Source organism: Meles meles, chromosome 20, assembly GCF_922984935.1.
Source record: "Meles meles chromosome 20, mMelMel3.1 paternal haplotype, whole genome shotgun sequence".
Classification (NCBI taxonomy): Eukaryota; Metazoa; Chordata; class Mammalia; order Carnivora; family Mustelidae; genus Meles; species Meles meles.
This window is the reverse complement of record NC_060085.1, coordinates 21332578-21348772: the sequence shown is the minus strand read 5'-3', so window position 1 is coordinate 21348772 and position 16195 is coordinate 21332578. Positions and strand designations below refer to the sequence as shown.

At 58.5% G+C, this 16195-nt stretch overlaps 2 protein-coding genes across 3 annotated transcripts; one reads left to right on the top strand and one right to left on the bottom strand.

Annotated features, from left to right (window-relative positions):
- The first annotated feature begins 42 nt into the window (after window positions 1-42).
- Window positions 43-10127, top strand: PCBP4 (poly(rC) binding protein 4). Of its 2 annotated transcripts, none has more exons than XM_045992271.1 (13): window positions 43-181; window positions 6322-6462; window positions 6608-6631; window positions 6741-6773; window positions 7003-7119; window positions 7344-7475; window positions 7621-7749; window positions 7985-8059; window positions 8224-8268; window positions 8344-8407; window positions 8514-8566; window positions 8649-8818; window positions 9431-10127. In XM_045992271.1, the coding sequence occupies exons 2-13, from the start codon at window positions 6382-6384 to the stop codon at window positions 9495-9497; spliced, it is 990 nt and encodes a 329-aa protein (XP_045848227.1). In that variant the 5' UTR covers window positions 43-181; window positions 6322-6381; the 3' UTR covers window positions 9498-10127. The 2 variants fall into 2 exon arrangements, with proteins under 2 accessions (XP_045848227.1, XP_045848226.1); XM_045992270.1 differs by having other exon boundaries at window positions 9234-10127.
- Window positions 10128-10220: 93 nt separating this feature from the next.
- On the bottom strand, window positions 10221-12145 carry GPR62 (G protein-coupled receptor 62). Its single transcript, XM_045992272.1, has one exon. The coding sequence runs from the start codon at window positions 11922-11924 to the stop codon at window positions 10833-10835; it is 1092 nt and encodes a 363-aa protein (XP_045848228.1). The 5' UTR covers window positions 11925-12145; the 3' UTR covers window positions 10221-10832.
- Between the last annotated feature and the right edge of the window lie 4050 nt (window positions 12146-16195).

Below are 16195 nucleotides of genomic sequence, written 5' to 3'. Positions count from 1 at the left end.
GGCGCGGAGCCGGGCTCCGGGCCGGCCGGGCTCCGCGCCTGTCAAACCCCTCATTGTTCGCAGCTGATGTCACTCGCAGTTGTGAGCGGCCGCCTCTCCCGGGGACAATGTGGGACTGAGCGGCCCAGCCGCCGCGCCGCCGCTGCCGCCGCCGCCGCCGCCGCAGGACAGCCCCAGCGAGGTAGGGCGCGGGCCGGGCGGGGCACCGCGGGCTGCGAAGTTTGGGGGTTCGGCCGGGGGGGGTGCGGGGAGCCTGCGCGGGAGTCTACAGGCCGGGGTCCCGGTTTGGGATACTGGGAGACTGAGAGGAACACGCTTCCCTGTCCCACAGGGGCCCAGGCCTGCACAGGTGGGGGGCGCTGCTCTGCCGAGGAGCCCCCAGCAGCAGGGAGGGCCTTCCTGGACCCGAGACCCCAGATTTGAGGCCCACATCCCACCTGCTGTTTCTGTTCTTTGGACCTGCTTTTCTCTCGACCTCCTGCCTTGGGTTCTGGTTCTGCTCCATCTCTATCCCCATCAGCCATTCCCCTGCAGTTCCTGGCTCAGCACACACCCCTTCCCATTCTCTGCAGTCCTTGGTTGGGGGGGGGGGGAGCAGGCAGACAGACCTCCAGACCAGGGGTGTGTGGAGATGACAGTTGGGGATTCAGAGTGGTCCCTTAGGCTTTGTGGCTCTTCAGCCCCTTGGCTCTGACCTAGCTTCTAGCTGAAGTCCTGAGGGGCAGGGGGTGTCTCTGGATACTCACTTCAGCCTGGCCCTCATGCCTGCCTGGCCAGGAGAGGGAGGTGCCCACCTCCTCACTCCCCTATCCCAGGCCCGCCATCTTGAGACCTGTGGCACCCAGTGCTCCGCCCGGCTCCAACACCCTGGGGAGTGGTCTTCAAGGGGATGCACCCAGGGCCAGCTGCATTCCCTCCTCCCAGAATGTGGGCTCTTGGTCTCCTCCAAACCCACAATGTTTACCTTCATGCTGGACCAACAGGGCATGTGTCCCTAAGGGCCCTCCTTCTCCTACAAAGAGCCCTTAGACCCCAGGGACTCTCCAGGAGCTTAAATCTTAGCTCTAGCCTTCACTCTTTCCTGGGGTTACCCTCGTTCCTTCAGGGCCAGCACCTGGGACCCTACTTTTCCCATCTGACGGTCCCCTACTCCCTCTGGGCCCTGGAGCCCCGTCAACCTCTAAAGTACCCCCATCCCAGCCCCCACCCCCCAGCCTTCATCAGCATGCAGGCTCAGGCTGCCCAAACACAAGGGGATTGTTCTTCTTGCATGCTCAGGGTGGGGGGCTGGGAGCAGGCGGCCCACACACCCTGGCAGGCCCAGGCCACAGGGAGGCTGGCTTTGCCCCGCCCTCTGTCCCCAGACAGGCTCTGTCCACCCTCCCTGCTCCCATCCCTGCCCCCCCCCCCAGCTTCCATCACCATTGCCCCATGGCATTGACCTCTTGAGAAAAGAGCTCTGAGCCGCACAGGTGGACCCCTGTTTTCCCAGCTCCGCCAGTTGCCTTTCATGTAGCCTTATAAACAAGCACCTCCCTCTCTGGGCCTCGGGTTCTGACTTCGTGAAACCCGGGCCACTCCCCAGCTCTTCTTCCAGCCTCGCTTCCACATGGGGAAACCCATTCTGGGCCCCTAGGAGTCTCAAAGCATGGCACAAATTCCCTACCCCAGTGACATGCCCGCGGAGCCCCTAGACCCAAAGAAACAGCAGGAGCAGGGGCTGGGGGTACTGAGGAATGGGAACTGGGAATTCTGTCCCGGCAGATCCTGGATCTCCCATGTGACCGGTCCCCCATGCCCTGGATCTTCTCACACCATCCTTGCTACTTTCCTGGGACCCTCTGCCCCATCTCTGGTCCCTAACGCCTCCAGGCCCTTCTCTCTGCACGGGGAGTGTGGTTCTGGCTCCCGCCCTCCTGGAGGAACTCCTACCCTCCTGGATAATAGAAAGATAGGCTTGAAAATGCCTGTTAGGGCTCCTTTGAGCTGAGTTGGGGCACAGAGGCCTGAGTGATTATATCTGACTTGGAAGGTTGGGAAGACTTCACAGAGGAGGTGGCATTTGAGAGGGATTTTGACAGAGTGAGGAGGATAGGCATTTCAACCTGGGATGAGCCGGGGCAAAGACCCAGAGGCCTGGAGGTACTCGACGTGTTTTTGCAGCCTGGTGTGTAGGGGAGAAGGAGTAGAAATGAGACAGGAGAAACTGACAGGAGCCAGAACATGAGGGACCTTGAGTGCCTGTCTCTGGTGATCAAGTTTTATTCCTTGGGTACTGGGGAGCCAAAGATGGCTGTTGAGCGGCAGAATGATCTGTTTCCAGCATGGAAAATTGAAGCTAAAGACCTTTTTCAAGTTGGGTGAGGCAGTGAGGGGATGGGTACCAGTCAGTGGGTAGGGACACAACCAAGAAGTTGTGTCCTTTCTCTTGGAGTGCAGTCTGGCCTGGGCCTGCCTCAGTTTCCCTTGGCTGTAAGGACTCTTGAGGGGTTACTGAATGATGCTCTAAGGAGACTGTGGCATTTCTGGCACCAGCCAACTCGTCAGCGCTTCCCTTTGCTGCTTCACATTGAGTCTGTAGGGCAGCCTTGGGCCGGGAAACCAGAGGGTGGAACTTATGGACCCCACGCTGCTCCCGGAAGGCCTCTCCTCCCCGCCGACCATCCCAAGAGGTGGCATGAATCCTGGGAGGCTGTAAGGCTGAGAGGCTGGGTGCATGGGTCGGAGGATACTAGGGCACTTCTTGTGGAGGCCTGGGTAATCAGGAAGGGGGCGTATACCCAGAGAAGGGAGCAGGCAACGGAGTTCAGGATCCTTCAGTGCTGATCTCCCCATGCCCAGTGTCCACCTCCTGCCACACCCTGCTTCGTCTGATGTCCTGAGCCATTCCCCAGCATCACTGGGTGTGGCCTGCATGGCTGCTTTTGGACTAGGAGTAGGAGGCTGCTAGGTTGGAGCCTGAGGGTGCTAAGGGGGATGTCAGGGGATTTGAGGTGGGGGATGAACTTGGAGACCAACCCCCCGCCACCTTCTCCCTCCCCCAGGTGGGTCTATAAGGCCTGGTTGGTCCAGATGCTGGCTAGCAGAGCCAAGGGAATCCCCCAAGAGGCGGGCCAGTCCACTTGAGTTGCTAGCCCCAGGAGCCCTCCCCTCCCCCGGATTGTTCTTGCTCCAGAACAAAGCCAGGGTGGACACTTGATCCCTGCATGTGGGGGGGAGCTGGCTAAGCCCCCGGCCCTTTGATTGGGCAGCTGTCATGAGAGAGAGACAGCTGGGGGGGAGGGGCAGGAAGGGGCAGCCGCCATCGCTTACACAGCTGTCACCCCCCTCCCCGCCCCCTCCAGCCTGAGTGGCAGGAAGCCAGGGACAGAAGGAGTGGGCACTGGGTCTGGGGAGGGGGCCTAGGGAGCAGGAGGGAACACCCGAGGTCAGAGGCAGAGGCCTGGTCTGAGCTTGGTGTGTTCTGCCAGGGAGGCCTGCCGACCAGAGGGGGCTGGGCACCCCCAGAGGTGAACTGGAGGTCAGTGTGGCATGACGTGTGGCTGCCGTGTGGGTGGCACAGCGGGGACCCAAGGCCCACCAGCAAATGATTCCCTGAGAACTCTGGGGAGGGGAGGAGGGGAGCCAGCATGCCGAATAGGGCTGCTTGTTCTTAGGGTCCCTAGGAGAATGATTTGGGAGACCTGTGTCAGGAACTCCTGTTCTCTCCTAAAAACAGGAGAGATCTTGAGGGTCCTTCAGAACGGGAAGGACACAGAGGGACCAGCACCAGCACACACAGCCTCTCCCCTCCAGTCCCACACATACACATAAATAGCACAGGCGGGTAAACTGAGGTCCAGGTCAGAGGAAGGCCTGGCCAAGGTCACCATGAAATTCGGGGCAGTGGGCTCTGCTGCAGACCCAGGTATCTTATTCAGGGCAGGAACTCTAGTTCTGGCCACATTCTAGCCCCTTTCCCCTTTTCTCCTTGAGGCTTACGACCCCAAAGGCGATGGGGAAATGGTATGGGGACAGTGTCAGATCTCCCACTGGTTACCACTCCAGAGGAGCTCCTGAGCCTCAGAACATTCTGGAGATTAAGACCATGGCTTTGGGCAAGTTGTCAGTCCTTTCCAAACATGACCCCCACATACTAGCCAGGCAGGGCTAGTTAGAAACTACTAACGCCTGTTCCCCACCTTTGAAGAACCTCCCTCCAGGAAGACGACTGACAGACCCAGATGGAACAGCCAGAAAGGGGAGGTAGATGAGGCCTGTGGTAGAGAGCCCCATGCTAGCAGGTAGGACCATGCTGGTCCCACCATTGCCCACCTCTCTGTGACCTTGGGCAGGTTAGAGACCCTCTGTTGGCATCAGGTTCCCTTCTGTTTGGTGAATTCATCTGTTCAGCTAACCATTATGTTCTGAACACCTTCTCCCATCTGGCTCTTGGCCTGAGCTCTGGGGACACAAAGAGAAGGTGGCGGCCTTGGCTGCTGCTCTAAGGGGCTCCCGGGCTTGGCTGTCCAGGGAGACAGAAACTAAGCACGTCATCACAAGTGCTTTGCTGGAGGAAGTGCATGCAGCTGGGGGAATGTTTGCAAGGGCAGCCAGCATGAGGTTGGCCAGGATGCTCACAGAGCCCAGTCCCTGTATCCACTGTTGACCTCTGACCTCTGGAGAGCCTCTGGACAGTACCCAAGCAGAGGGAGGAGCAGGTGCTGGGGATACAAGTTACCCAGGGCTTGAGGGAACAGCGTTGTCACCCAATGGTACAGATGAAGGAACAGGCTTCATGTCATACAGTGGTTTCCTTGGGCTTCCTGAGAAAGCCAGCCTGGGAGCACCCCCTTCCTACTCCATGCCCAAGCTCTGGCTAGCAAGGGGGTCCCAAAGAGGGGACTGGATGGTGCTCCACACCCTTGACCTTCATTTCAGGAGAGGGCAGGGGGCTGAGGAAGAAGGTTCCCAGAGGTCTCCAGAGTGCTCTAGGCAGGCACACGCATCCTTGGCTCCCATGCCCTCCTGGGCAGAAGGAATTTGTGGGGATTAGGGCTTGGCCTTGGCTTAGTTTTGGCACCAGTTGGTCCCACTCCATTTTCTTCCTTGGGTTCTGGTCCCCTGTTAGCTCCCATCAAAGCTGAGCCTTGGTGGGAGACAGCCACTGGAGGAGAGGGATTTCCAAGCAGGATTAAGGTTCAGGATTAAGTTGGGGCATGAAAAGGGGTCGGGTAGGGAGGGCTGGCGGGTAGGGAGGGCTGGCGGCTGGGCTAATCCCAAAGCTAATCTCTGTCTCCTCCTTCCTCTGTCAGTTAATGGCCCTGACATTTCCCAGCCCCCAAATCCCTTTCTTACCCATCACCCAGTCCCTAGGGGAAGCATTCTCTCCATTTCATAGGTGAGGAAATTGAGACTGGAAGCCAGTGGCCTTGTTTCTGGTACAGTGGAAAGTGTTCCAGGCTGGGAATGTGGCTACTTTTTACCTCTGCAGCACGCAGGAGAGCAGCCCTGTGCAGACTGCTGGTCTCCTGACACCACGCCCCCTTGCCCCCACGTGCTGAATGAACCCTGCTCAAAGCTGTCTGCAGGGATCTTCTGCTTTAGTGACCAGCCCCACAGATCTGGGACTCCCCGCCCTTGTGCCCCCCTCCCCATGGCAGGGGGTAAGGCTGGGGCAAGAGGACCCTTCTAGAACCTAGTTCTTTTTCACTTCTACCCTCCTTTCAAGGTCTCCCCATGGTTCCCCATGGCTGCTCCAGCCTCCTGGCCAGCTGCAACCCCATGTTCTCGTGGGGAGGGGTGCTGGTGGGGGGGGGGGAGGCTGTGGTCCCTGGATGCAAGTGCTTCTTATTTGAATTAACTTTTCAACCTTAATCATGCTTTCCAGGCCCAGTCCCCAGGGGCCCCCTCTTCTAAGAGGTCAGAGAGGAGCCCCCACCCCAGACTCCCATAGGTCTTCTGGTTAATTCTTTTTTCCAATGTACATGGGGAAAGGGAAGGAGGGAAGGAGACCCATGGCGACTGGCTGCCTCCCACATATGTGTTCAGCTCATTCTAATTCTCATGACTCTCTCGGGGTAGGACCTGGTAGTCTCTTCTTGTGGAGAGGGGAAGCGGAGCTTTGGGCGGGTGAAATGAGCTGTCCAGGGTCACACAGCAAGTGAGTGGCACACAAGGGTATCAATCAAGGTGACACTAGGAACCAGGGGTCTACGCTGTCTCTCTTCTGTGGGAATTCGGTCAGTCTGACACTGAGGTCCCCATGTAAAGGCAGGGGACCCAAAAGAGATGGGAGCTCCCCTCTAATCCCTCTTCCACTGCCCCCCCCCCCCCCGCCAGAGCCGCCAGGCACCGTGGACGCACTCCTAGGCCGCTGTGGCCCCAGCCCCGCTTGACAGGATGAGCGGCTCAGATGCGGGGCTGGAGGAGGAGCCAGAGCTCAGCATCACCCTCACCCTGCGGATGCTGATGCACGGGAAGGTGAGTGGGGACGGGGCACGGCAAGGTGGGGCGGGCCAGGAATGTGAGCTCCTGTGTCCTGTCTGGGCTAGATTCCCTGTCCTGGTGGCCTGGGCTGGGTCTGGGGCACCACTCCCCCCTGACTATGCTCTTGTCTTGTTTGCAGGAGGTCGGCAGCATAATCGGGAAGGTAGGTGCCCAGTTCTGTTCTGTGTGGACCTCCACCTGAGGCCCCAGGCCTGGTCAGGAGGTGGTGACCGCTCCGGCTAAGAGCCATTCCATATTTTTTTCTCCTGCAGAAAGGAGAAACTGTAAAGCGAATCCGGGAGCAGGTGAGGTGGGAGTTTGGGAGAGCTGCCCAGGGCATCTGGTTTGGAGGGGAGGGGAGATCCCTGCCCCACCTTTTTCCCCGCACCCCACCATTTGGGATGACCCATGAGCGCCCTTGGAAGGTAGCTGTTTCCAGTGGTGGGCTGGGGCCTGGTGGGGTGGCAGGCAGACAGGTTCCCGGCAAGGAAGTGGAGAAGGAGCCCCACCGCCCGGCGTCGTGTGTCCCCGCAGAGCAGCGCCCGGATCACCATCTCTGAGGGCTCCTGCCCCGAGCGCATCACCACCATCACAGGGTCTACAGCGGCTGTCTTCCATGCGGTCTCCATGATCGCCTTCAAGCTGGATGAGGTATGTGGTTGGCTGGGCTGGGAGGCTGGGAGTGGTTCCCTGGGCCGGGGCTCCACACAGGGGCTGCAGGTGGCAGGGAAGGCCAAACCCAGGGTGGGCCGGGTTCCTTCATTAGGGTAGGACCTGGGGAGGGCTTCTCCCCTTCACACCCCAGCAGGCAGGTTCTCCCACGGGAGGGGGAGCAGCAGGGGCGTGGAGAGCCAAACCACAGTCTTCCTGCCCAGGACCTTTGTGCTGCTCCTGCAAATGGTGGGAATGTCTCCAGGCCTCCGGTGACCCTGCGCCTCGTCATTCCTGCAAGCCAGTGTGGCTCACTGATTGGCAAGGCTGGCACCAAGATCAAGGAGATCCGAGAAGTGAGGAGAAGGGGGATACCACCCTCAGGGTGTCCTACCCTTCCCCGGACTTACGGCTTCCTGTCCCCTGGGGAGCTCAAAGCCTGGGCAGCCCTGGCCTGGATTATGAGGGTAGCCAGAAGTGGTCCCTGTTCTCTGCTTGCAGACCACGGGGGCCCAGGTACAGGTGGCAGGAGACCTGCTCCCCAACTCTACAGAGCGTGCTGTCACCGTGTCCGGGGTGCCTGATGCCATCATCCTGTGTGTGCGCCAGATCTGCGCTGTTATCCTGGAGGTGCTTCCTTGGTGCAGGGAGAGGGGACGGGGATGGGCCTGCCATCCTGCCTTGTCCCTATGCCTATGGCACCAGCTGGAGGCCAGGCTGGACTTCGCGGATGGACTGGGAGCTCCAGAATGTTGGGGCATTTACCTGGGGGTCATAGTGAGGGCCTTGGGAACATAGGGCCCTTGGGGAGGTCAGAGGGGCCGGGGAGGGGCCTGATAGAGCCTCCCCCTTTTGTGCCTTCCAGTCCCCACCCAAAGGAGCTACTATCCCATATCATCCGAGCCTGTCCTTAGGTACCGTCCTTCTCTCTGCCAACCAGGTGAGGTGGGACAGTCGGACGGGTAGGAAGCATTCCTGGAGAAGGGGGTTGAGGTGGGGGAGGGATGGAAGAAGGACTTGGGGGCTGGCGTGGGGGGAGGAGTGATTGGCCAAATTGCTTTGACTTGTCACAGTCACCCTCTTTCCCCCACTTTGTCCTCACAGGGCTTTTCCGTCCAGGGTCAGTATGGGGCTGTGACCCCCGCTGAGGTGAGTAACCATACCCCCAGGGACCCCTTCCGAAACCAGGCTTCCTCTGACTCCTGACCCTCTTCTTTGGCACAGGTCACCAAGCTCCAGCAGCTTTCAGGCCACGCGGTCCCCTTTGCCTCCCCCAGCATGGTGCCAGGTGAGCGGCCCTGCAGAAGGAGGCAGGGGCAACCCCACTGGGAATGTATGTGGGGAGGCAGGAAAGGCCCAGAGCCATGTCCAATCCCTCTTCTCCTCCCTCCCAGGACTGGATCCTGGCACACAGACCAGCTCACAGGAGTTCTTGGTTCCCAATGACGTGAGCAGAGGATGGGGTGGTTTGTGGGGGTGGTTCCTGGGGTCTAGGCCTGGCCCAGGGTTGAATTCCACTCTCCCCGCAGCTGATTGGCTGCGTGATCGGGCGCCAGGGCAGCAAGATCAGTGAGATCCGACAGATGTCAGGGGCACATATCAAGATCGGGAACCAAGCGGAAGGTGCTGGTGAGAGGCACGTGACCATCACTGGTTCCCCTGTCTCCATCGCCCTGGCCCAGTACCTCATCACTGCCTGGTGAGTGTGGGGTGGGGGTGGCCCAGGTCACGGGGCTCAAGTGCCTGTAAAAGGCACGATTGGGGTGGGGAGAGCTGATTTCCCTTCTCTGTCTCTGTCTGGGTACATCCTCTGTCTCCCCAAACCCTGGCTTACTCACTCCATGTGGCCCCATCTTCTCCTCCACATCTGTCCCTTGTGCCTTCTTTTCCCTTGTCCCTGTCCCTTCCCCTGGGTTTCAACCTCCCCGTCTCCCCTCACTGAGTACCATACCTGCTTATCACTACTCTTCTGCCGTTCCCCCCAATATCCCCTCACCATGTCATTATTCTTGATTCCTCTTTGCCTCTTATCTAATCTCCCCCCATATTTACCCTTACTGCCCCTCTCTTACCTCCACTGTTCCCTTCATCTCCCCCCATATCCCTCTTTCCAGTCTAGAAACGGCCAAGTCTACCTCTGGGGGGACGCCCGGCTCAGCCCCCACAGACCTGCCTGCCCCCTTCTCGCCGCCCCTGACGGCCCTGCCCACAGCTCCCCCAGGCCTGCTGGGCACGCCCTATGCCATCTCCCTCTCCAACTTCATCGGCCTCAAGCCTGTGCCCTTCTTGGCTCTGCCACCTGCCTCCCCAGGGCCGCCGCCGGGCTTGGCGGCCTACACTGCCAAGATGGCAGCAGCCAATGGGAGCAAGAAAGCTGAGCGGCAGAAATTCTCCCCCTACTGAGGCCAGCTGAGGCACAGGCGCAGGGGCAGGCAGGACCACCGGTAGGGTGCTGCCTCTGCACCCTCCCTGCCCAAGGAGACTCCACCCTGGGGTCCCGAATGCCACTAATGCCCAGACGCATGGATGCACACCCCCCACCTAGCCCGGGTCTGTGGGAGTTCCTCCTCTTGGAGTGGGAGCAGTTTCTGGCCCAGGGTCTGGGAGCCACAGCCGCCCCAGGGTACGGGGCTCCACCCCCTGTAGCTCTATGCTTGGATGCAGGGAGCATCCTTAGTGCCCCCACTTCAGAGGGTCACTCATGCACTCCCCATCCCTTAGGGCTTCCCAGCCTACTGGCCCCCCTTGTGGGGATCAGGGAGGAGGGCCGGGGCGGGGGTGGCTGGGGGCCATGCTTCTCTCCCCACCTCCCTGCAGATTCCTGCTGCTTCCACTGATACCCTTTTGACTGGAATGGACTGGCTGGGCTTGGCAGAGGGCAACCCAAAGAGGGGGACCCTGCCGGGCAGCTGGGGGAGTGGCATGGAGACAGGGGCCGAATTCTCAGCAGCAGACACTCTGTACAGTTTTTTCAATCCCTGTTTTTGAATAAATATTCTCAGAGACCAGGAAGCTGTGAAACATTGTGGGTGTTGGCAAAGCCTCCAGAGAATGGGTGTGGCCGAGTCCCCGGAGGACCCCATCTGTGAATCCACCACTGGGTCTTGGCCCCTTCCACATGCCAGTTCTGGGGCTTCAGGGCCCGTCCGCGTCCTGTTGTCCAGCCTCCTGCTGCTGGCACCGCACTGATCCAGTTGCCTTCTGGGCATTTCAGAAGCTGGCAGAGGTGTTTCATGTCCCACCTCTTCCTAGTGCAGATGTCCGGGAGGTCCTTCTGAGTGTCTCTCCACTGGTTCCTCCTGCTGTGGCTGTTACCTAGACCTTGCCCTGCATGGTCCATCCCTTTGGCTGTACGCCCTTAGGGTCCTCTTCTCGGTGGTTCCACCCACCTCCTCTCCTTTCTTGGCCTGGGGACTATCCATGAGTGTCCAAACCACCTAAGCTGAAGGAGCCCTTAGAGACAGTTCAGGATACAGATGGGAACACGGGTCTGGCTAAGGGTAGGTCTGTATACAAGACTCTGCGGAGTAGGGATCCAGAACCCAGGATTCCTATCTCCCAGAAGCCTCTTGATAGGCTGCAGGCCCCCTTTCCCCGGTTCCAGAGCCAGAAATCCAGGCAGGACACCTGCCCGGAACTGTGTAGGAGGTTGGATGGGCTCCTGATACCATCATCCTTTCTCCAGTCCCAGCTCAGCATGGGAGACCGATCTCTCAGGTGGCCCCTGGCCTGCTCAGGCTCTCCCCTCTTGGCAAATCTGGGGCTTGTTCTGGTGCTTCGGAAGGGCCCAGGGCAGGGCTCTCTGACCGTCCCCGGAGGTGTTGCAGAAGCGCCCGCAGGTGCCAGGTCCGCGGAGCGCAGGCCCTCGGGGGCCGGGACAGCGCCTGGCGGGCGAGGCGACCTAGTGCCCTGCGCACAGGGCGCTGCAGCAGGCCATACAGGAAGGGGTGAGCCGCGAAGGCCGAGTAGGCCACCCAGGTGACGGGCGCCTCGGCCACTGCAGCCTGCGCGGCGGGCGCCAGGCACGCACAGCCGTAAGGCAGCCAGCAGGCTGCAAACTGGCCCACGGCCAGCGCCGGGGCCAGAGCGGCTTTGCCCCCAGGCAGGCGAGGCCGGAGCGGCGGCAGGATGGAGAGGCGGCTATCCAGAGAGTCGGAGCGCGGCCTGGAGAAACGCGCGGGCCGCGGGGGCCGCAGGGCCGCGCGGCGAGCCACGAGGAAGATGCCACTGTAGGCGCCGAGCAGCAGGAGGGCGGGCAGCGCGAAGGCCAGCAGCGCCCAGAGCGGCCGGAAGGGCCCGAGGCCGCCCGCTAGGACCGAGCAGCGCGCGGGGGCCGGGGGCGGCGCGGGCGGCGGCCCGAGCAGGGAGAGCGCGCCCAGCAGTCCGGCGGCGGCCCACACAGCGGTGAGCACCAGGCCGGGCGGAGGCCGCGCGCCGGGCCGCAGCGGGTGCACTATGAGGCGGTAGCGCGCCAGGCCGAGCGCCGCCACCCCGAGCGTGCAGGCGGGCAGCAGCGCCGCCGAGAGGAAGCGCGCCGCGCGGCACGGTGCGGGGCCCAGGCGCACGCGGCCCAGCCCGGGCGGCGGCGCGGCCAGCAGGCCCAGCGGCATGATGGAGGCGGCCGCCAGCAGGTCCACGACGCACAGGTGCACCAGGTAGAGCGCGTCGCGCAGTCCCGGCGTGCGCAGCACCACGACCAGCAGCGCGCCGTTGCCCAACAGGGCTGCTGCCTCCACGACGGCCGCCAGGATCAACCCCACCGAGCCCGCGACTTCTGAGGTGTTCAGCCCTGTGGTGTTGGCCATTCGAGCGCTCAGGCTTCACCCCGTGCTGGGCTGCAGAAAGGGAAACGGAGCATCTGCCCTCCCCCCTTCCCATCACCTGTCCCTTGCTCCTCTGGCCCTTCGCCTCAGAGGCAGCCGCGGCGCTGGCTCCGCTGCCCAGGCTGCCATCCTCTCACAGGGGCTTGGCCGGCCCCATGGAGAGGTGCAAGGCTGGGACTTCAGCTCTCTCCTCCGTCCGGGCAACTCAGCCTCTGCTGGAGATGGTACTGGCTGACACTTTGCTGTTGCCCTTTAGAGACACACAGAGCTGGCAAGGGAGGAGCAGGGCCTGGCACCAGCCCCCTGGGTCCTAGCAGCTGCCAGCTGCTGGAGGGAGGCTGTGCTGTGAAGTGCGGCGGGTGCCTCTGGAGGGGGGCCCAGAGCAGGCACAGGCTGGAGTCTAGTCTGAGGACATCAGAAATGTGGGCTTTGGAGTCTGCCCTGCCTTTCCCTGGGGTGGGAAGTAGCTCCCCACATGCTCTCCCCTCTCATCTCCATCAGCGGGCGTAATCAGATCATTCAGCCTTTGTCCTGAGGGGAAACTGAGGTAGCAGCGAGGCCAGTGCTGAAGCAGGGAGGGCTCCAGGAGGGCTAGTTGTCTCAGAGAGGAAACTAGGTAAGGTGAGGAGGAAAAAAATCATAGGACTTGGCGCATAGTAGGCTCTCAACCAGGATTAGCTTGGCACAGAATAGGTGCTTCATGATACCGTGTAGAGTTAATGAAAGTAGGCTTTGGGGAAACAGCTGTTTTCTACTTTGTTAAAGATTTTATTGATTTATTTGAGAGAGAGCTGGAACACAAGCGGGGGGCAGTGAGGGGCAGATGCAGAGGGAGAAGCAGATTCCCCACTGAGCAGGGAGCCTGTCGTGAGGCTCCATCCCAGGAGCCCCGGATCATGGCCGGGGTCCTGGGATAGACAGATGCTTAACTGACTGAACCACCCAGGCAGCCCACAGTTTTTGTTTTAATTGATGTATAGCTGACATACAATATTACAGATAACTTTGGGTGTACAACATAGTGATTTGACAATTCTATACATTACAAAATGCCCACCACGCTACGTGTAGTTAACCATCTCAAACTGCTGGTTTTTTTAATGTCTTGCTGAGTACTTTTTATCTGTCTGTCTATCTATCTATCTATCTATCTATCTATCTAAAGTGGGCTCTATAACCAACATGGGGCTTGGACCCATAATCCCGAGGACAAGAATCGCATGCTCTACCTACTGAACCAGTCAGGTGCCCCTTGACTGCTGTGTTTTGTTTGGTATTCTTTTTGCTGTTAGCAAACCAGTCCCCGTCTGCTAGGAGCACCCTGAGTTTTCTTTAGGAAACCACCCGTCCCCAATGCTCAATGATTTGGGTGGGCAAGATCCCCACCCTCCGTTCTCCTGATAAGGCACAAAACCTAGTCCTGGGTAGTCCGTGATGACATCCTCCGCAGCCAAAGTGGTTGGCTCAGGGAGAGCCATGTGACTCCAATAAGGCATATGCTCGGTGAAGTCACCCAGTCCTTTGTCATCACCCCACCTATACCCTGATGGCTTGGCTTGTATCTGAAGCTCCTTTTCCCAGGCTCTCCATCGACTCCCTTAGTACTTTGACTATCGGGCCCAGTAAATGTCCCACGTCCAAAACAGAACCATGACTCTTGAGCCCTCCCCAACATGCTCCTGGCAGTCTCCCCCAGCTCAGTAAACTCCATCTCAGAAGTTTTCACGGATGCCTCCCTTCCCCCAGGCCCCACACCCAACCCATCAGTATCTGTGAATCCAGCCACGTCGCTCTGCTACAACTCCCATGGTCCCAGCCACCACCACCTCACACTGACCCACTTCAGAATCCTGCCAACTGGTCTCCTGGCCTCTGCTTCTGCACCTTGTTATGGTCATTTGCCTGTTTGTCCCCAGACCCCTCCCCCAGTCTTCCCCAGTGCTCCACCTTCCAGGGTTCCTTTGCCGTTGGTTATTGGGCATATTCAGCTAATAGAAGTTACCAGCGGAAGACTGGAAGGTGGAAGGAGGGAGGAAGCCAAGGTATTCTCCCTCTCATGCTCAGCCTGGGGCTCTGGGTCTACCTCTGCGGAGGACAGCCTCTCTTTCCTTCGGGCAGCCCCCTCTGCGACTGGGGGGTCTGCAGGGAGACTCAGGTCTCTGCACAGTGGAATCCCATTGCCTTCCATTATCTTTCCAGCCCAAGGGTGGTAGCAGCTAATCTTTGCTAATCTTTGGCTCGCCCCACCTTCCCCTTTGATAGCTCAGTTTCTCTCCTCAATCAGATTCTCCTTGTCTGGAATCCCGAGGGTGATTTCAGCTTTGCTGAAATTTAAAAAAATATATATATTTTATTTAAATTCAATTAATTGACATATAGTGTGTTATTAACTTCAGAGGTAGAGTTCAATGATTCATCATTTGCATATAACACCCAGTGCTCATTACATCACATGCCCTCCTCCATACCCATCATCCAGCTACCCCATCCCCCACCTACCTCCCTGCGGAGTGGATCTTGACTGACACACCCTCCGGTCCACTCTCCACACAGCAGCTAAAGTGGTTCCCTCTAAAAACAAATCCGATCATGTCATGACCCTGCTGTCATCCCTCTAAGAGCTTCCCATCATCAGATTAGGCTCCCAGCTCCTCCGTGCTCAGGTGGCCCTCTCTCCACCCCTCTGACCTCACAGTCCTTGTTGACCGTACTTCCAAGCCGTAGCAGTCATCTTGCTGGTCCTCCGGTAGATCAAACTGGTTTCTCCTTCAGAATCCTCCCATGTGTGCTCTTTCCTCTGTCAGAACACGCTTCCCTCAGATCTGTCCGGGACTTGGTCCCTCACCCAGTTCAGGGTACTGCTTGAGAGAGGAGGCCGTTGGGGACCATCTTTCCTAAAATGCCCCCACCTTCCCATCACTAATTCTTTACCTTGCTTTTTTTTTTTATCTTCGGGGCACTTTCCCCACTCAGTGAATTTCTGCTCTCTGCACATGCTTGTTTAGAGCCTGCTGTCCCTGCCTGTATGTGCCTGAGCGCTGGGATTTTGTCTTTGGGTCCCTAGAACCCACCCCGGGCACACGATCAGCATTGTACAGAGCTAGGTGGTAGCCACCAGGGCACGGGCCTCCAGATTTGACTCATTTCCTGCTGGAATTGGAAGGGCCTGGTCCAATTCTCCATTATTCAGATGAGAAAGCTGGTGCCCAGAGAGGTAAGGAATGTGTCCCAGATCACACAGCTGAGTTGTACCTGGAACCCAGGTCACTTGCTTCCTGGGCTCTGTCTACACAGGCACCATTTCTGTGCTTGGCCACGACCTAAACGTGGGCTTTCATCTCTAGGAGGTGAAGCTGGATTTTTGAGGTCTTGGTTCAGAATAAGGGGAAATCCAGTGCCTTCCCATTTTCCTCTTCTCTCTGCCCAGCTGGGCTTGCAGGCCTGGGACAGTACCTGAGCCCCCAGGGCCTGGGGAGGGCTCAGCAGGACCAAGTGGGAATAGCAAATGAGAACAGTGGACTGGAGGAAGGTGATAGGGAGGGATGGAGACTATGGTGGGGTGGAGAGTTCACACTCCCTCTGAAGTATTCCAACTAAGTTAAAAATGGGGGGATAATAGGACATTTTGTAGCTTTTTTTTTTTTGGCTTTTTGTTTTTGTTTTGTTTTGGTGTTTTGTCGTTGTTGTTTTGTTCTAATTTGCACAAAGAAATGCGGGAAGGATAAACTGGAAACTACAGCAGGTGGGTGGGAATGGAGTGAAAGGCTAGAGAAGGACACTCTTGTGAGCACACGTTTCTGTCCGAAAGATTAGACTTTCTGGAACTATGTCAATGTTCTATGTATTGAAAAAACCCATCAAAGAAGACGAGGAAAACCCCCTAAAAGTTAATTATAAACAGAAACAAATGAACTTCCCTATACTTCAAGTGTAGAACAACCATACCGAAGAGAAATAAATGGCCCATCCCAGTAATATTTGAACTTGTGCCCAAACTGCACCTTTGACCATTGACCCTCAGCTTAAAAGATAAGTCTTTTTTTTTTTTTAAAGATTTTATTTATTTATTTGACAGAGAGAGATCACAATAGGCAGAGAGGCAGGCAGAGAGAGTGAGAGGGAAGCAGGCTCCCCACCAAGCAGAGAACCCGATGCGGGACTCGATCCCAGGACCCCGAGATCATGACCTGAGCCGAAGGCAGCGGCTTAAACCACTGAGCCACCCAGGCGCCCCAAAAGATAAGTCTTGAGAA

What these genes read in the sequence shown, in the direction of transcription:
- PCBP4 (XM_045992270.1), top strand. Translation starts at nt 6,382, where the DNA reads ATGAGCGGCTCAGATGCGGGGCTGGAGGAGGAGCCAGAGCTCAGCATC. An exon ending in AGATCAAGGAGATCCGAGAA is followed by an intron (nt 7,476 to 7,620) that starts GTGAGGAGAAGG and finishes CTCTGCTTGCAG; the next exon opens with ACCACGGGGGCCCAGGTACA. An exon ending in TCTGCGCTGTTATCCTGGAG is followed by an intron (nt 7,750 to 7,984) that starts GTGCTTCCTTGG and finishes TGTGCCTTCCAG; the next exon opens with TCCCCACCCAAAGGAGCTAC.
- GPR62 (XM_045992272.1), bottom strand. Translation starts at nt 11,924, where the DNA reads ATGGCCAACACCACAGGGCTGAACACCTCAGAAGTCGCGGGCTCGGTG.